Source organism: Papaver somniferum, chromosome 6 (genome assembly GCF_003573695.1).
Source record: "Papaver somniferum cultivar HN1 chromosome 6, ASM357369v1, whole genome shotgun sequence".
Taxonomy (NCBI): domain Eukaryota; kingdom Viridiplantae; phylum Streptophyta; class Magnoliopsida; order Ranunculales; family Papaveraceae; genus Papaver; species Papaver somniferum.
Genome location: NC_039363.1, coordinates 91,190,541 through 91,210,708, shown reverse-complemented (window position 1 = coordinate 91,210,708; position 20,168 = coordinate 91,190,541). Strand labels below are relative to the sequence as shown.

At 37.3% G+C, this 20,168-nt stretch overlaps 2 protein-coding genes across 5 annotated transcripts; both read right to left on the bottom strand.

Annotated features, from left to right (window-relative positions):
- Positions 1-220: 220 nt before the first annotated feature.
- Positions 221-5,052, bottom strand: LOC113285870 (thiocyanate methyltransferase 1-like). 4 transcript variants are annotated; one of them, XM_026534613.1, is made up of 8 exons: positions 4,901-5,004; positions 4,654-4,799; positions 1,526-1,612; positions 1,176-1,276; positions 996-1,095; positions 824-870; positions 665-743; positions 221-558 (listed from the first exon to the last, which is right to left on the bottom strand). In XM_026534613.1, the coding sequence occupies exons 1-8, from the start codon at positions 4,995-4,997 to the stop codon at positions 466-468; spliced, it is 750 nt and encodes a 249-aa protein (XP_026390398.1). In that variant the 5' UTR covers positions 4,998-5,004; the 3' UTR covers positions 221-465. The 4 variants fall into 4 exon arrangements, with proteins under 4 accessions (XP_026390398.1, XP_026390399.1, XP_026390400.1 ...); XM_026534614.1 differs by having other exon boundaries at positions 4,654-4,793; XM_026534615.1 differs by having other exon boundaries at positions 227-558; positions 4,654-4,784; positions 4,901-5,052.
- Positions 5,053-13,721: 8,669 nt separating this feature from the next.
- LOC113291070 (probable thiol methyltransferase 2) lies at positions 13,722-15,705 on the bottom strand. The gene is made up of 7 exons (XM_026540644.1): positions 15,697-15,705; positions 15,382-15,468; positions 15,102-15,202; positions 14,920-15,025; positions 14,731-14,777; positions 14,529-14,607; positions 13,722-14,314 (listed from the first exon to the last, which is right to left on the bottom strand). The coding sequence occupies exons 1-7, from the start codon at positions 15,703-15,705 to the stop codon at positions 14,276-14,278; spliced, it is 468 nt and encodes a 155-aa protein (XP_026396429.1). The 3' UTR covers positions 13,722-14,275.
- Positions 15,706-20,168: the final 4,463 nt, after the last annotated feature.

The window sequence follows — 20,168 nt, the reverse complement described above, 5'->3', positions numbered from 1 at the left end:
TAATAAGCTTGGGCATCTCCTTACATAACATCGAGACCTTTTAGATTAAAATCTCACACCTGCTACAACAGGTGGTTAAGTGATGACAATATCGGTGCTATGTGGTCGGATCCAGAAATAGGGTCCGGCGGTCCGTGAAGATCCTAAAAGGTAGTTGTATTAAGTGGGCTGTTGGAGACTTGGTGAAACGTTAAGTGACTGCTGGTGTTGCCTACTGAATTTTGTCTGATAGGAGAGACAATCAGATAACGGTGACAGGAATAATTAGTGTTTAGGTGGCTTCATCAAAATCAAAAGTAATTATAGGGTTGACATGTGGCAACTTGGGAGTCTTTTATTATAAAGAAAGATACGGACACATACACCAAAATCAGAGGATGGTTGTCACATATCTGCCTCCGTCTATGAGCCAAGATAGATGAAATATTTTATTACAGATACAAGTAGCTTTCTTCTCTTTGATTATTATTCATGATGAAGATTCTTTTTAAAGACACCTCTTCCATCTCGCAAGTTTCTCGCAACCCTGCAAAAGCGAAAACAACAAGTTCTCGAGTCCTGTTGTTAGTAAAGACATTTGGGCGATCAGAAGTCATAATAATTGTATCACAAGAAACATATTCATCAGTCTTCTCTACAAATTATTTTGAAATATATCACATACCCTTCGTAGTCCTACAGCTAGCTCGTTATCTATTATACAAGTCGCCTTGAATCCCCAGGGATGCAAAACCTCTTCATAACTGCAGATACATATATTCATAAGTTAATCGGATAATGAGATATAGTGGCGTATAAGAAAAAAATTGGATTTGGAAATTACTCGGCCACAGAAACTTTAAAAGGTGGACCTCCATCACGATCATTAGTCTGCAATTAAAACAAAAAGAACACTCTACAGTTAAATTTAAAGAACGTATGATTTTCTCTGTTTGCATTTAGTTTCTAATTTTCATTGAAGTCAGACAGATATATTATGAACAATAAACTCTTACAGGCCACATTAGAGTTATGATCTCCCCATCGGGTTTCGACAGCTCATGCATTCGTTTTCCCCAAGCTGCTCTCATGCGAGGTTCAATTGCACAGAAAAACCTATATATAATGATCCATATTAACATCAGTAACAAGGAGAAATCCACTGAATGAAAGAAGTTGATAAATTATCGACTCACGTATAATCAAAAATGAGATCAAATATCTCATTTGGACGCCAAGTGAAGAAGTCCGCCACTATAAACTCAAAACATTTTGCATTTGGCGCTGACAAAGATATCTGGCGAAAAATTACGCAGAAGGGTAGGTGATATTTAATTAATGATACAAAAGAAGAAATTGAGATCTACCCAAAGTAAATTGCCTAGCGGACTGGAGATAGTAAAATAAAGGAGCTAATCAGGTTAGAAAAAATCCACTAATCTGAGATTCATTTTGAGTTTCCCAATCCTACCACATTCTGAATACATGTTAATTCTTGGGCGAGGTACAAGAATTCTCACTCCCAGTGTGAAAGTGCAGAGCTTACCTTCCTTGCTTTCGTAATGGCAATTTCCGAGAAATCTAGGCCTACAACATATCGTTCAGGGTTTGCTGTTGCAATCACGTCGTGTCCCTGCCAGTTTGAATATTCTGTAAGTATAATATTATGTACAGTGTTATTAAATTAATTATATACAGTGTTATTTTTTTTTCCTGAGCCACCTGGATGAACAAACACATTTTTGCACTATGGAAAATTAGGATGCACAAAAATCGAGCCGGACCGGCGAACCGTCCCAGAACCGGTGGAACCGTATCTATTTTCGTACCGAACCGAGGAAAGGGATATATGTACCGATCTAAAAAACAGTAACCGGGACTAAGCAGGTAAAAGTATACGATTCTGTCCTAATCCCGTACCATCCTGGACCGAAAGTATCGAAGAATTATAACCATTGGATTTAGGGGTAGTAGACAACTTATAACCATTGGAAAATTTTGTATCTGATCTGTTACTAATGAGGAGATATCTTAGTTGTATTTCCTTTTTTTAACTTTATAATAATAACAGTGAAATAATGAAAAGATCCTCATGCATATTGTTTATATAGAAATTTCAATATTTGATCGTGGATGCCGCAAATAGATAGATGCACAAATGTTTCAATGAAACGCCACCAATTGATTAGATCGAGAAATCCGTGTCAGTATTTTCAGTAAATTTGTGCAAATTGATTGGTGCAGATATATATGTTTCAGTAAAACACCACCAATGGGCTAGATAGAGAAATTCTTGTCAGTAATTTCAAAATCAATGCCTCAATCTTTCAACGCTTGCAGTTCTAGGCTGTTCATTTCCCTTTTATAATTTTTATTTGTTTTTGGCAACGTAAAATGTCAGAGTTCCATTGTGATCCTACACCCACAGCGTAAAGCACATCGCACGAATGAGTTAAATACAGGGGAACAAATTAGAGCTGCTAAGATGACAACCAAGTTTATGTTTGTGTCAAAACGGGATTCACTATTGTATGATCTAAGCAGTTTAGTTTCGTTTCTTGATTGTTGCGGTTCATTACAATTGATTACTGAACTAGTAATACCTCGTGGATCTGATTGTCAATATTCGATCAGACCTAAAACCAGAACAAATGAAATCTCCCTCGCTCTTTCTATACGTGTATATGTACTATTAGGCACGGACGGATCCAGGAAAGATAAATTTCCTTTTAAGGCCCGGGTTAGAAGCCTTGGTTGAGCAAAAAAAAATAAAATTGGCTTGTGGACTGGGAAGCCTACCCGGACTAAAACCCCCTTTAGCCCAGCTGTAGGTCCGTCATTGACTACTGGCTAATGTAAAGTTTGAAGACCAAACCGAATAAAAATTGAGACTGGCACAGGGAAAACACGATATTCCTAGAAAGTACCGATTAATACCGGAACCGTACCTGGTACCGTAGTGTACCGAAACCGAGATACAAGGTACATGTACCAGTCCAAAATTTTAGAACCGAGGCTAGGGAGGTATAGGTACTCGGCCTCGGCAAAAACCGAGCCGAACCGTACCGTGTGCACCCTCAATGGGAAACCAAGATAAAATGAACAAAACTGATATTTTTTAGGGTCCCACTAGTGATTTTATTAATATAAACTAATAAGAGTCGGTCCAATTAGTGATTTTTATTAATATAAAGTAATAAGGGTTGGGTTCTATTGATTATTTAACTAATAAAAAATATAATAAAAAAATAAAACCTAAATATAATTACGGAGTTTTGGAAAGAGATAATCAATGGGTGGTCAAACATCCAACGCCCGTGTTTTTCCTTCCAACTCCCAGCCTTCCATCAATCGCGCGTCTCTTCTTCCAAATCAGTCAACAAACCAACAAATTGTTGATTTGTTCATTCGTTTTTCATGTTTGTTGAGTTTATAGTGGGATCAAAATGAACAAATTTGAAGTTTGTTAAGTCCATACAAACTACTCTTAATTTATGCAATCATTTCTACTTATTAATTTATGATACCGGTTTCATGAAAAGAATTATTAAATTAATTGTGTACAGTGTTAGTTTATGAAATCATTTCTACTTTTTAACTTATGATACTGGTTTAAAGAAAAGATACTTCCAAGCAGCAATCATACTAAAACACTTTCGTCATCTTGGGTTAGTCAGTTGGCCATGAACCTAACTCCAAAATAGGAGATTAGCAGATCGAGTCTTCGTTCAAGAGTTTGGAGATCCCATAAAATACTCCTTTAATATATAAATATTTATATGGGTTATGGTGAGAGTTTGGAGATTTCATGAAATATTCCTTTTATATGTAAATACTTATATGATTTATGGCGGGTTGGATATGATAATAGAGTCAGTTCAACTGGATGGGTTCAGGTAGGGGCTTGGCTCGGCTTTCGTGTATCAAAGAAAAAACGAAAAAAAAAAGAGAAAAAAACACTAAAACAGTTCATGTTGCGATATAATGTAGCTTAATTCTGGTCTTTTAGTGCACAAAGACAACTCCTTCCATAAATTTACTTCTGGTAGTAGGATTTTGCACATGTATTAAAGAATTGGGAAATGTATGAATTTTTTCCATCTATAATCTTGATAAAAGTCTTCAAGCAATAATTGTCATTAGTATATTTAAGAAAAACCTAATATTTCTGGGATAAAATGTAAGAATGTGGTTGGAAATCATGTGGGAAGATGTCAATTTTAACAAGTATTGAGAGATTAGTGCCAAATTCTATTATAGAAAGTAAATATGACAAAGGGAGTATCACGGATGAAGTTCAACTTGATTTGATTTTTGTTTTTTTAAAAACAAACCACTATTAGTTCATATTTTGAGATGATGTGACGTAAATATTCTGTCTTAAAATAGTTGTCAGTTTTGTTTAATTTTCTCTCGTTAAATTATCAAATATACCCTTAATAAGTCAGGGGTATGTGACGACAATTTCTCAACACATCAAGGTAAACTGTGAGGTGTGATACCCTAACATAGTTTCCAAAAAGAATGTGGTAATAAGAAGCTGACAGCTCCACATCCAGGGACTAGAACTCCACCTTAGTAAGTCAAGAGTATGTGACAAAAATTTCTCAACATATCAAGGTAAACTGTGAGGTGTGAATTTTCAAAAGAAAAGTGTGATAATAAGAAACTTACAGCCCCACATCCAGGGACTAGAAATCTGCCTTTGGGAAGGGTTTCCTTCTCAAGAAGTTGTAGCAGTACAGGCGTTGGCTGATCCAAATCCCATGGTGTCACTCCTTGCTCCCAGCATTTGTCCCAACTACCTGAAAATTCTAAAACTTTGCCACCATTCACACAAACCAACGAAACCCTAACAACATAAAAATTATATTCAGTCGACATATATATATGATTCTCAATTGAAAAGCACAATCATTACCTGCATACTCATCTAAGATACCCTGCATTTTTTCTACCTTGAAATCAAATATTGTAGAATTATTTGTATGATTTTCTTTTTCTATTTTTTGTTCCATTTTATGGTTTGTTGCTGTCAACAAAATGAAAGGTTTATTTATAGGAAATACATTCGACTTAAAGGAAAATTTTATGGGTAGTTGAAGAATGTTGGGTTGCAAACCCAGGGGCCAAGGAGATTGAGAACATTAGAATGTGAAAAAAAAATTGACTTTCAAACGGGAAAGATTTACAAAGAATTGCAGTTGTAGTGAAAATCTTATGTAAACACAGCTTTTGGTTTTTGTTTGCACCTACTCATCCTCCTGAATATTTGAATAATTGCTCTAACTAATATTCTTCATAAGGTTTTGACTTGGTGGATCGAATGTGCATTTTAATACCTTTTCGGATACCTCAATCTGCCTTTATCCTGGACAAATTTATTATAAACAGTGAAAAGCAAAGTGTATGTACTATATCGTCAATTTTTTCGTTCCTAAACCTGTAAGCTTGATGGCTACATATAGTTCTATAAATCAACAAGAACCTGTAAGCTTGATGGCTACATATAGTTCTATAAATCAACAAGAACCTTTAATCAATATTATACAATCAAGGAATCCTTGAGATAATCTAATAAGATACAAATGCATATGAGAGAGTGAAGGTATAAGATACTAACCCATAAGAGAGAGTGAAGGTAAAAAGAGAAGGTACCAAGTACACCACCAACTTTTTTGTTCGACAATCTAAATGGAAAAACCCTAGCACAATAACAAGTAGGACAAAAATTAAAGATTCTTGTATAAGATTGTATTATAGAGTTCATCTATTTTCTCTTCCACAATCAATATGTATAGATCGTAGGTCCATATATCTAATTGTGTAGAAGAGTTCTGGGACGATCTCAAAAATCAATACCAAGATCAATCTATACGTATCCAAGTTAAGAGGATACGAATTCTTGACAAGTGTAAACTTGCTATTTATCTTTTAATATACGAATTCAACAAGACTGAGTCTTGTTTTCGATCACAATTATCAAGGATTTAAACTACAAGATTGATATAAGTATACTATATGTGCAGTTCCTATAATAAAAATAAATAATATAATGCGGAAAAGAAAAACACAACACACCATATTTTGTTAACGGCGAAACTGTAATCGGCAGATTAGCCCCGGAACCTCGTCCATCTTGGACACCACATTGTATTAAACTGTTACAAATATTTGTCTACTATAAGACTTTAAACTAGAATCTATTTGAGATTGAATAAACCCTCTAAGAAATTTATCTACAGTAGCGTTCCTTATGTCTCTTGAATCTCGCAAGATCCTACATAGTTGGTTCCCTTAGCTGACGTTCTTTACAACCTAAGAGTTGCTTCAACTTCAGAGAAGATTTTTGATACTTATCATCCTCTAATAGACAAAAATATTTGATTTCCCTTATGTTTTTTGAATCTAGGTTTGAAAATATGTTAGCAATAGGCAAATTCCAACAAACCTCAAGGACCTGGAAAACTTATACTTCCGAAGAGTAGCCAAGATCACTAACCACCTCTCAAGAAAAATCACAAACAAATCAATTGAGAAGAATTTTAAATATCTGAATTAAAAAGTTTGAGACGAAGAGAACTTTGATATTTCTATCTATCTCGTTCGTGATATGAGATTACGAGAAGCTCAAAGATCAATAAGAACAAGAGTCGGATACATGAACTATCAAGGTAAAAATAGTATGACAGGGCTTCACGAAATTATTAAGTGAAGTCTTAAAGTCGTAAGATAGAATACAGTTCATGAAGAACCTAGGTTAATTATAAAGGTCAAATATGGTTATACAGATAGAACATAGGCGTGCAGGGATTAAGAAACCCAGTTGTAAAAGTTCTCTATATTTATAGATTTCAAGGCTCTGGGTATCTTAGAATTCAAGCTAGGTTTGCTCGGGATTCAAGCAAACACTTTTCTGTCAGGATGAAATTCTTATTAGGAAATTGATGTAAGCATGTGAAATGTATGCCTTCAAATTACATGAAAGAATATGTACTATGTTCCATGATACCAGAACCGTGCACAATGATGGTCAAGGTCGGCCAAGTTAAGCCAATGACGTATAATTATAGTGATGTTCAAAAAAATCACTCAAGAATAATTCAATAATATATATAAACTCAATATAGTTAGTGATTAAAGGCTTCTTTGAAGTGTCTACGAGAGTTTTAGCGAAGCTGAACTGCAACAGGAAAAGACTATGCGAGCTTCTGTTAATTTGAACTGTGTAGGTTCGCAAATCATTATCAGTTTACGAAACAGATCATAAGGGTTTGCAAACAGTGGAATTCTGTGAACGACATACACAAATGGTTTGCAAATTGTATCTGTTCATCAATTCAGGTGATAGGGTTTTGGAACCGGGTTTGCGAAGCTATCTGATTCCCAAACTTCAGTAGTAAGGTATACGCAAAGTGAATTTGCAAACCTCTACAGTTCTATGGAATTCATTTTGAATCAGGTAACACAAATAAGTGCATATCTTACACCACTTAGTTCATCACTCTCATACTTGATTTGAAACATTCTCAATAGCCATATACAGTGAAAAGTATTGCTTGAGTTATCTTCAAATGATTAGTACTTAAACAAGAATACTTGATGAACAATAAATTATTCTTAACTAAGATTGTTAAGGATCTTGAACATTAATCTCTTGAATTATATTTCGATAGTTTAAACAAGACAAGCTTAAACTTGAAACTTCTCTTTGCAATATAAAATCTACTAAAATCATACCATAATCTTATAAGATAGAATAGTATATAGGTGGTAAATATGATATTTAGGGGTGGGAATTAAGGTGGGTGGTAAATAGGGAACCTATGGGTGGTGAATAGGTAAAAAGTTTCCTTAACAACCATTCATTTCATGCACAACATGCACCTACCTATAATTCTGTGGGAAAGTCTGTTGGTCACTCTAATTATCGATAAAGCAGAAAATCTTATCAGGGATGAGAAGTATAACGACTGAAAGATTGGAGATATGAATAGGATTTAACTGATGAAAAACACTCGTGCGAGATGTAGAAGAAATACAAAATAAACTACTTTAATGTTGCATAAAGTTTCATTATTATGACTATAACTATATGAAGATGAGAAATACGCTAATCCAACATTGGGAAAGGTTATGCCAAACTAACCCATTATTGTCCAATAAAAATGTTATTAAAATCTCGGCTAGAAAGACTTCCTCCATTTCATATGTCAAGCAAAAGGGGGACATTCCTGTGGCATCTCGCCTAGTGGTTCTATATGACCATAGCACGTTTGGGATCTTCTCATACCATCCTTTATGGTGACCTTCCAACTTCTTCTTCAACGTAGACGCTAATGAATTGTTTGTGGACTCCGCTTGCATGTTATTCTGCGGGTATAGCGGAGTCGACTTCCCGGATTGAATCTTGAAGGCGTTGAATAGCATTCTCACATTTTCCCCTTCGAATTTATTTTCATTATCCGAAACAATTAGAACCGGTATCCCGAATCTACATATGATATGCTCTAGGATGAAATCGTATACATCTCCATCTCTCGTGTGTTGAAGAGATTTAGCTTCCACCCGTTTCGTGAAATAGTCCGTTGCCACTATTAAATACCTCCTTTTCTTAGTCCCTATTACGAATGGTCCTACGATATCTATTCACCACATGGCGAATGGCCAAATACTTAATACAGAGTTCAAGCTAGTGGACAGGCATGTATTCTTCTCCCATACCTTTGGCATGCATCGCATCTCGTGGAGATGTCTTTTGCGTCTTTGTGCATGTATGGCCAGAAGTAACCTTGTCTTGTGAGCTAAGGATTTGGTCCCGCTGTGGTTGCCAGGTCTCCATAATGAATCGATTTCATAATCTCTATTCCCTCTTTCTGCGACAAGCATCTCATCAAAAGTCCCATATATGACCTTCTGTACAGTATCCCTTTTCGTACCTCGTAATTCATGGCTTTGTTTTAATCATATTTTCCTCTTGCCTATCTCTCGGGAGATCTCTTTTCATCAAATAGTTGTAGATATGGGGTCGCCAATCATTGTCATCTGCCTCCATATCTCCTTCTTCAATGATCATAATCCTCAGTTCCTTCTCTTCCCTGCTTACTGATGGCTGCATCAACCATTCGATCCGGATATGCCCAATTTTTGGGTCTTCAATCATTGAAGCTATAAAGGCAAGAGCATATGCGTGTCTGTTTTTATCTCGGCCTATGTTCCTCCAAATTATGCTTCGTATCTCGGCAGAATACTCCTTTACAAGTTGTAAGTACTTTTGCATCACCGGATCAACCGCATTATACCTCCCCTCATTTGGCGAACTACTAGCTGTGAATCGCTGGTAATTCTTACGTCATCCAATCCCATTTTGATCGAAATCCTTAAAGATTGTACAACTGCTTCATATTCGGCTTCATTATTAGTTGCCTTATATTATAAGCGGAAGCAAAATACAATTCTGACTCCTCCCGGCGAAGTGAATATTATCCCCATACCTCCTCCGGAGCTGTTTGAAGACCCATCAACGAATATCTCTCATCATATAAGATGGCTTTCTTGTAGGAGATCCTTTGGGTCCGGGCGTCCTTCATCTACGTCCATCATATCCTCTACCCCTTCATCTTTTGCTAACGGTAATTCAGCTAGGAATTCTTCAATGACGTGTGACTTCGTGGAAGTATGAACTTCGTATTTTAACCCAAACAAATAGATCTTGGTATTCCATCTCTCGGATATTCCCACCCTATTCGAGCTCTTCAAGACTAATTCTATAGGTACTCTTGTTAAAACTTTGATTCTGTGAGTTTGAAAATAAGTTCTTAACTTCTGAGACACGTATACCAGTGCTAGTATTAGTTTTTCAATCTTCGGGTAGTTCCTTTATGCTGAGTTGAACGTTTTGCTTACGTAAAATATCGGCTTCTCCACCCCTTCATCTGTTCGAAGTAGTACTGCACTAAGGGCATTTGGCGTTGCTGCAAGACAAATAAGTAATTCTTCCTCTGGTTCTGGCTTTTGTAATATTGACAAGTTGATTAAGTACTCTTTGATGTTTTGCAGCGCTTTCTCACATTCTTGTGCCCAAGAAAATTTTGCACCTTTTTTTAAAATGTCAAAGAAATGTTTACATTTATCAGAAGATCTCGAGATAAACCTCCCCAAAGCTGCTAACTTCCCATTTAGTTTCTGCACATCTTTTATAGTGGCAGGTGACGACATTTCTAGTATGGCTTGTACTTTAGCTGGGTCCACCTCGATTCCTTTCCTCGAAACTATATGGCCAAAGAACTTCGCAGATTGAACTCAAAAAATGCATTTCGCCGGATTTATCTTCATTTTGTACTCAATATTTCCTTTAAATCTTCCACATGATCCCTGAGTCCTTAGTTTTCATGAGCATGTCGTCCACATATACCTCCAATGTTGTATGCACCCATTTGGAAAAAAATTTCTCTACCATCCGTTGGTATGTGGCTCCCGCATTCTTTAATCCGAATGGCATTCTCGTGTAACAATACAACCCTCTTGGAGCGAAGAATGTTGTATATTCTTGATCTTCTTCATCTAAAGGTATTTGGTTGTATCTTGAGTAACCATCCATTGAGGAGAGTCTTTTATATCCTGCCGCCGATTCCACCATTTGTGGGATATTGGGTAAAGAGAAGCTGTCCTTTGGACATGCATTGTTTAAATCACTAAAATCAATACATATCCTTATCACATTGTTCTTCTTTGGTACTATCAATATATTTGCAATCTATTCCGGATATTTTGCTGGTCTTATGATACCCGCATTCATCATCTTCTGAAGTTCTTTTTCAATTTGCTAATGATAGGTGGTTGCGATCTTCCTTATAAGTTGTCTTATTGGTTTAATTGCTGGATCCAAAACCAACTTGTGACATGCTACTCGAGGTTCAATTCCCGGCATTTCGTCCATGCCCCACACGAATACTTCGCGGTTATCACACAACAACTGGATTAACCTCACTTCTTCGTCGTCTTCCATCTTCGCCCCAATCTTCACTATTTTTGTCTCTTTATCTGTGCCCAAATTTATATCCTTCGTTGGTTTTACAGCTACTAAATTCATGATTGGCTCGTTTAGCGCGGTTGGTTCCTTCAATTTTAGTGTTGGGTCACCTTCCTTTTAGGGTATTTCACTGGGTATCGCCCATCTTCCTTTGCCTTGCTCATGTATACCATTAGTTCCTTTTCTTTCTTTGACTCCAATGCGCTCCTCCTTCTTTCCTTCCTCCTTTTCAGTCTCTCTTCGTAGTTTTCAATATCCTTCTCGCCGCAGTCCTTCGCGTCTCCCAAATTTCCTTTTATCTCGCCAATCCCACTCGGCATTGGGGATCGTACCGCCTGGTGGTAAGTCGATACAACCCATTTTATTCCGTGAATCCATGGCCTGCCCATGAGGGCATTATATGGCGACTTCACGTCCACCACACAGACAGTAACTTTCGTCTCTAGCTCACCCGCAAAGATATTCACGCATATTTCACCCTTTGGTTTCGTTTCCACTCCATTGAATCCGTATAGATTGTACGCCGGAGGCACCATGTCAGAATCTTCATATCCCAAAGTTTTAAATGCATGATAGAAAAGGACGTCCACTGAGCTTCCCATGTCCACTAAGACCCTGTTCATAGCCCATATCTTCCCCTCACCGCTTCGATCCTCTTTTACCCGTGAGCATTCTCCAATACCCAAGGTGATGATCGATGAGTCCGTGTGCGATCCTTCCTCCAGTGCATCTTGCGCCGAGAACGATACATCCCTTTTTTTCCATTCCTCCATAGGTTCCATCTTCACCACAGGTATTATCTCATTTTCTTCGTAGTCCCTTTTGTACACTCTTGAGAGCACATTGTCGTGGAAATTTTGGATGTCTTCCTTCGAATGTACTATGAAATTACAGCCGGACCTCCACGTTCCCTTGTTTATTTCGATCTGATTCCCCTCTGATTGGTTCTTATGGTAGTCACGTTGCGGCGGTGATGGAAGCCTCTGATTTTCCATGTAGTGCGCGAGCTTTCCTTGTTCAATGAGACGAAGTATGATCCTTCGTACATTCCTACAATTGTTCGTATGGTGCCCGTGAAAGCGATGATATCGGCATAACTCATGATTCCTCTTCCCTGGTTGTGGTTCCTTTCCTAGGTTTGGGGGGGATGAGACTTCTTCAGTCAATATGACTTCCTCCCATATCTTCTCTACAGTTGTATTAAGTCCTGGGAGTTTCAACTCGTTCCATGCTAACACGTTCGATCATTTCTTCGTTGTCTTCATATTTTTCGCCTCATAACGTCTTATCTTATCATCTCGTGGCCTTTGTTTTCTTCGCTGCGACTCCCCTTGCCTTGGGTTTTGATCATCCCACTTCAGTTCTCCATCTGGTGTTGTTTCCAATTATGCATGATCCAGTGCGGTTGACACGTCTTCCCTCGTCCATTGCGTTTTTCTATCCCTTTACGAGCTCCCCATCTCTATTCTCATACCTCGCAACTCCCGTAAGATCTCCTGATCTAAAGTTCTTCCTCTCACTTCGTAAATGCTTCCTTCGCTCTTGTTTCGTTTATTCTCATCCTCACTTCTCATTTCTTGTTCGTATTTTAGTTTTTTATTTTCACACCTCGCCTCCAGCAGTAATCTCCTCAGGTCTCTTTCCCGATCACATTCTTCCCGTAGCTTCCTTTTCTGCGTTCTTCTTTTTTTACTTTTCCCATCTTCCTCGTAATCTTCCCATAGAAAATTTTCTCGTTGCGGAATCTTCATTTGAGACGAAGTTGTTATCGCTTCTGAACTTTTATCTTCCTCTTGCAAGTTTCCCATCTTCCCCTCGTCGTTGCCTCTGTAATCTTGTCGTGTCACCTGACCTCCTTTCTTTACCATTCCCTCTTGCTTCTCGGATTTGTACCTTACTCGCCCTTTCTCCCGACGGGGTGCCTCATTCGGTTCTTCCAACGTCATGCTCCCCTTAACATCCTTTACCTTTTTCTTCCGGGTTGTTCCCATTTTTGCGATATCCTAGCTTTCCTAATTTGGACAGCTTCCTCCATAATTTCGATATCTTCCTCTGCCTCTCCTTTCCTCCGGCTTATGGTGCCTTCTCCATCTACAACCGATGCCCTTACTTTCATTTCTTCTCTCTATACCTCCATCCGTTTGTTCCTCCTCGTTGCTATCACGTGTCTCGCCCGATCTAATGTCCTTGCCATCAACTAATCCTTGGTTCGATATCTTCCGACTAATTTCTTGCCTTCAATCTTCTGATGCAACACCCAAAGATTACTATCTCTCCTAGATTTCTAGTCTTAACTACAAATGCATCGTTTAAGATCTACAAAACCCTAATCTTAAAATAACTCTCCGAGATCTCTAACTTCTACAATTTTAAAACAGTTTCAACCTTTCTCAAACTCTTAGATGAGGATGAATCCCCAATCTAAGTCCCTGTTTCTGGACGCCAAAATGTAACTAATGAAAATCCAGTAGCACACCCAAGTAAGAAAAGAAACAGATCTAAGACATGATAAAGGTTTTGGATAAGAAATTCTTTATTGATTAACCACTCCAAGTAGTGAAAAATACAAGTTCTCAAGTACAAGGAAACCCTAATCTCTCACTCTAAGCAAAGCTCTATCCTCTCAAAGAATCCGCCCCTCATACATTGCCCAAGGACCCCTATTTATAGACGAATCGACCCCAATGGTGTACTACTCATTTTACTTCGTCTTCATCTCGTGGAGATGCTTTATACTTCTCCCAGATCATTTTCCATAAATTTTTTCCCTTTCTTTCGCTGACAACTTTAGATGTTTGTCGGGACATCTGTCTCTTTTCTTGCTCCATAATTTATTGACGTCGCCAATTATCTTTTCAGCGAAGTAACCTTATTTCGTCAACCTGTACTTCGTGATTGGTATCTTGCCGGGTACTCCAATTGATCCTTCGCAATTTAGACTCTTCAAGTGAGTTACCTCGCTTTAACATGATATCTCGCGCATGGTTTTTCATTTCGCCAATCATTCAATAATGACGATCCTGACTTGATTTGACATGTCACTGACGAGGAATAGTGTAAGATCTTTTGGCAGGGTTCCCTTGAATGACTTGTGTCTTCTCCTACGTCCACGTGACGAATCGTATCTTTGGTATCTACACTGGTTACACCTCACATAGCTCTCTTGGATTACTATAACAGCCAAGATAGATGATATATTACTATAATAGATATACGAGTACTAGCTAGCTTTCTTCTCTTTGATTATTCATAATTGAGAATTTTCTAAAGACACCTCTTCCATCTCCCAAGTTTCTCGCAACCCTGCAAAAGCGAAAAGAAAAAGTTCTGTAATCCCCGGTTAGTAAAGACATTTAATTTGTTTGAGCAATCAGAAGTCATAATAAGTGTATCATATATCTTCACAAGTAACAAAATACAGAACTTATAGTTATATTTTTAGTACCACGTACAAGAAACATATATTCATCAGTCTTCTCTGCAAATTCTATCCTAAAGTTTTGAAAATATCACATACCTTTCGGTGTCCTACAGCTAGCTCGTTATCTATTATAGAAGTCGCCTTGAATCCCCAGGGATGCAAAACCTCTTCATAACTGCATGCAGATACATGTAAATATTCACAAGTTAATAAGATGATACCATAAACTCAGTTACTTGGTACGACAAGCTATTATATTGAGCTAAAATAAAAAAAATAAATTAAGTTTAGAAATTACTCGGCCACAGAAACTTTATAAGGTGGACCTCCATCACGATCATCAATCTGCAATTTAAAAAAACAAATACAAAATGAGTTACAGTTAAATGTAACAGCATGACAGATTTTCTCAGATTTGCATTCAGTTTCTAATTTTCATTGAAGTCGGAAGAGATATCATGAGCAATAAATGGGTCCTTGCTCTTACCGGAAACATTAGAGTTATGAGCTCCCCATCTGATTCTGGTTTCAACAGCTCATGCATTCGTGTTCCCCAGGATACTCTCATCCGAGGTTCAATTGCACAGAAAAACCTGTAACGCTCCATATATTAACGTCAGTAACATGGAGAAATCCAGTGAATGAAACAAGTTGATAATATTGACTTGCGTATAATCAAATATGAGATCAAATTTCTCAGTTGGACGCCAAGTGAAGAAGTCCACCTCTATAAACTCAAAACATTCGGCATTTGGTGATAACGAAGATATCTGGGGATGAAAAATTATGCAGAAGGTTAGGTAGGTTCATGATGCAAAAGAAGGAATTGATATCTACCAAAAGTAAGGTGCATAGCGGACTAGTACCAGTGGAATAAAGGAGCTTTTCAGGTTAGAAACAGTAATCCATGCATGCATATATATCTAATTGTCCCGTATGCAAACCGTACCTCTCTTGCTCTCTTCAACGCATTTTCCGATGAATCCAGGCCTACCACATAGCGTTCAGGGTTCGCAATTGCAATCACGTCGTATCCCTGCCAGTTTGAATTAATATTCTGTAAGCGGTGAAAAGCATAAAGGGAAAGGAAATATTTGTAGCCGATTAATTAAATCTACAAATTGTAAGGTGGTTATGTCGGAGAAAATGAGTTTTTAATGTTTTGATTTTATGGTCTTAGTGGAAATGAAATTTAGGATTTTTGGGTCTCTAAGAGCTCTTACTCATTTTCTATGAGTGAATGAAATAGGTCCTTTAGTCCCACAGTGGGCATAACTAAAGAGGAGTTCCACTGTATAGCTATTCCTTTATGGATAGTTAGTAAAACAATGTGGGTGGAACGGGTAGGGCGAAATATTTTTGTTTCTACTAAGGGCTCGGGCTTAGGGCTCGAGCTGGTGCTTGCGCCATGGACTTTGGTCAACCAGGACTTTCCTTTTGGAAAAATTTCTTTTGATTTATTTCCTAATCATTTTGAAAATCAAAACAAATTTTGTCTTAAATATGGGAGGCGTGTGACCCGGATGAATTTATTCTCTTACCAAAAACATTTTTCTTAACGGAATTATTTGCATGGATGTCGACATTTTCTTACCGTTTTTTGAATATTGATGACAGAATTATGTCGACATCATGGCATCATTATTTCGCATGCAGTATTGATTCGCACATTAATGTGCAGTGGTTTCACCCTCTCTGTTTACCTAAAAAGAATTTGAAACTTTCATTTTCATTTGTGTCCAGAAGAGCTACTATCCTCTTCTTTTCGTCTCTCTCCCTCTGTGTGGTTTTTTTATTTTCTTCCGTGCTTTGTTGTTGAGTTCGTATGAGTGGGAAAGTATTGTAGTGCTAACAATACTTGCAACGGGAAGTTTTATCCTGGATACAACTTGACCACAGAGTATAGGCATCACTCATTCTTGAGGCGTACCGGTCAACTATTGTGTTAAGGACAGCGTGTTGAACACGTGACTCTGTCCTCTGTTTGCTGTCCATTTGAGTGTTTATTTACCTTCCAGAAATTTTACTTCTAACATCTTTCTTTGAGTGTTTTATTGTTACAGTTGCAACAATCTTAACATAATAGTTTTTTTTTTATGTCTGTAACAATGGGTAAGAACGATGTTGAAAGGCCTGACAAATTTCCTGGGAAAGATGGCAATCGAAGATGTTATTTTTTCTGAGTTATCATGAGTTAGATCATTATGTTTTGGTTGATTTTGATGAGGGTTTGAAGGATATGGGACGTGAATTTGGGTTGGAGGATTGGGTTAGGCAGAACTATATGGCCAAAAATCATATTCTGAACTGTTTAGAAGATCCTTTGTATGACTTCTACATGACAAAAGATAACTTTAATGCTTTTGATTTATGGGCTGCTTTGAAGGCAAAATACCAAGCTGAAACTGCCGGAAGTAAGAAATTCTTGGTAGCTAGGCTTTATGAGTATAAAATGGTGAATGACAAATCTGTGGTTGATCAATTCCTTGAACTCCAGAAAATTATGAATGAAATTCTTGCGGAAGGTATGGTGATTGATGAAACTTTTCAAGTGTCTACTGTCATCGAGAAATTTCCTTCTTCCTGGTCCGAGTACAAGAAGAAACTGAGACATGAAACTGCTGAATTTACTATGGTTGATTTGGGTAGGAAGATTCAAGTAGAAGAATTGTTGTGCTCCAAGGACAAAAATGTATCTTCTGCAAGAGACATGTCTAACAAAGCTCATGTGACTAAACACAAAGGTTTCAATGCTGATAAGAACCGAAACAACTCCAAAAACCTCCCGGCAAGAAAGGTATGTTTCAGAAACCCAAATCTAGCATTAATAAAATTAAGGGTGATTGTTATGCTTGTGGAAATCCTGGACATATGTCGGTTCACTGTAGAAACCGTAAGGACCTTAAAAGAAAAATAATGCTAATTTGGTTGAAAACAACAAAGATGAATTTTCAAGCACGGTGTTTGAAGTAAATTTCGTAACAAATGCGAGAGACTGGTGGGTAGACTCTGGTGCTACCAAACATGTCTGTGGAAACAGATATATGTTCACCTCCTATAATAAGGTAGGCTAAGGAGAAAAACTCTATATGGGTAACTCATCTGCAGCTGCGGTTGTAGGAAAAAGCAAAGTTGGGCTCAAACTCACTTCTGGCAAGACTCTCACATTGAATGAAGTTCTTCATGTTCCGGACATCTGCAAAAATCTTGTTTCTTGTGCTGTTTTAGATGATAAGGGTTTTAAAATTGTAATAGAATCCGGGAAATGTGTTGTAACTAAGGGTAAGGATTATGTGGGGCAAGGTTATAAAACTGAGGGTCTGTATAAGCTTAATGTAAACTTTGCTGTTATGAATAAGAATGATTCTTCTGCTTATGTTTGTGAGTCTTTGAATGTTTGACATGGTAGACTTGGACATGTTAATTATAAGTCAATGCTTAAACTAGCCAACGTAGGTTGCATACCCAAATTTAGTTTGGAAAATGAACACAAATGTGAAATATGCGTAGAATCAAAATTTGTTAGAAAACCTTTTAGCAAAAATGTTTATAGAAATTCTAAACCCTTAAAAATAATTCACTCGGACCTAGTTGACCTGATATCGGTTCAAACTAGAAGTGGTAAGAAATGGTTTATTATTTTTATAGACGATTGTACTAGGTATTGTCACATATATTTTCTTAGAGGTAAGGATGATGCCTTGGAAGCCTTTAAGGGGTATAAAGTAGAAGTTGAAAACTAATTGAATACTACCATTAAAACCATTAGGTCTGACCGTGGTGGTGAGTACATAACTCCTATAGGATATTTTTGTGTAGAACATGGCATAATACACGAGATTACCCCTCCTTATTCACCTCAGTCAAATGGTGTAGCTGAACATAAGAACCGTACCCTTAAGGAGATGATGAATTCCAAGTTAATTAGTTCAGGATTACCTTCGAACTTGTGGGGGGAAGCTGTCCTCTCAGCCTGCTATATCCTAAACAGAGTACCTTTTAAAGGATCAAATAAAACTCCATATGAATTGTGGAAAGATAGACAACCTTCTTCAGCATACTTCAAAGTGTGGGGGTGTTTGTATAAGGTTCAGACCCCTAAACCTAAAGCAACCAAGATAGGACCCAAAACTGTTGACTGTGTATTCATAGGGTATCCTGAGCATACACCTGCATATAAATTTATGGTTGTGAGTTCTGATATTTCCGAAATTGGTGTGAATACTATTATGGAGTCAAGGGATGCTGTGTTTTCTGAAAATGTTTTTCCATTAAAATCCAACTCTCGTAAGAGAGGTGTTGATCCCATAGATATCCCTTCAACCAGTCAGACTTTACCTTTAGAGAAAGATGAAGTAGAAATTCATCATAGGAGAAGTAAAAGGGCTAGAACCAAAACCTCCTTTGGACCTGACTTCGTAACACTAGCAGAGTGTGATCCTCAAACCTATAGAGAAGCCATGACTTCTTCTGAAGATCCGTGGTGGAAAGAGTCTTTTATTAGTAAAATGGAATCCATCAAAGAAAATGATACATGGGAGATAGTAAATTTACCTCCAGGGTGTAAGGCCATAAGATGTAAATGGATCTTCAGGAGAAAACGTATCATAGATGGAACTATTCAAAAATACAAGGCTAGGTTAGTAGTTAAAGGCTACAATAAAACGAAGGTGTAGATTTCTTTGATACTTACTCACCCGTTACGAGAATTACTTCCATTAGGATGTTAATTGCTATAGTTGCGGTTCATAACCTAGAGATACATCAAATGGATGTAAAAGCAGCTTTTATACATGGTGAATTAGATGGAGAAATTTATATGGAACAACCCGAGGGCTTTGTAATGAAAGTTGTGAAAACAAAGTTTGTAAATTGAAATAATCTTTGTATGTATTGAAACAAGAACCTAAACAATGACATGAAAAAATTGATCATGTAATGTTTTCTAGTGGTTTTAAAATCAATGAATCTGACAAGTGTGTCTATACTAAACTTGTGAATGATGCCTGTGTGATTGTATGCTTGTATGTTGATGATATGCTTATACTTGGTACAAACATGGATGTAATTAATTCCACTAAGAGCATGCTGAATGAAAACTTTGACATGAAAAACTTAGGCCCCGCAGATGTAATCTTAGGGATGAAAATTAGAAGAAATTCTAACGGTTATAGTCTTAGTCAATCTCGTTATGTTGAATCTGTGCTTGGAAAATTCAATCATTTTGATTGTAGATCTGCTTATACTCCGTATGATCCTTGTTGTAAACTCAAAAACAATAGGGGTAATGGAGTATCACAACTTGAATACTCACAAGTCATAGGAAGTCTGATGTTTTTTATGAAATGTACTAGGCTAGACATTGCTTATGCTGTGAGTAGGTTAAGTGATGAGTGCCAAATATTGTATATATTTGTCCCTTTTTATTGGCAATTAACTCATCTTTTGTGCATTAATTCTACATTCTATCCCATATTCTGTATTTTCATTGTTTTCAAGAATAAATATTTTTCTTACTTAATCTTGCATTTTTAGGTAATAAATGAAGTTCGGATGAGTCGCGGAGCAAAAAGAGCAGAAAAGTAGTGAAAAGCCGGGAAGAATTACGCAAGGAAGCCGTAAAGAATGGAGCGCACGTCCAAAAAGCTAGGAATGGGCTCAAGAAGGAAGAATTGTTCTTAAAGAAGATATGGGCTTGGCATACCCAAGGCCCAAAACCCTCACCCAAACCCATTT

Coding starts and splice junctions, on each gene's coding strand:
- LOC113285870 (XM_026534613.1), bottom strand. CDS start 4,997: ATGGAACAAAAAATAGAAAAAGAAAATCATACAAATAATTCTACAATA. Junction 1,096..1,175: donor GATCTCATTTTTGATTATAC/GTGAGTCGATAA, acceptor CATTATATATAG/GTTTTTCTGTGCAATTGAAC. Junction 871..995: donor TCATAACTCTAATGTGGCCT/GTAAGAGTTTAT, acceptor TTTTAATTGCAG/ACTAATGATCGTGATGGAGG.
- LOC113291070 (XM_026540644.1), bottom strand. Junction 15,026..15,101: donor GATCTCATATTTGATTATAC/GCAAGTCAATAT, acceptor GGAGCGTTACAG/GTTTTTCTGTGCAATTGAAC. Junction 14,315..14,528: donor TAGCTGTAGGACACCGAAAG/GTATGTGATATT, acceptor TCGCTTTTGCAG/GGTTGCGAGAAACTTGGGAG.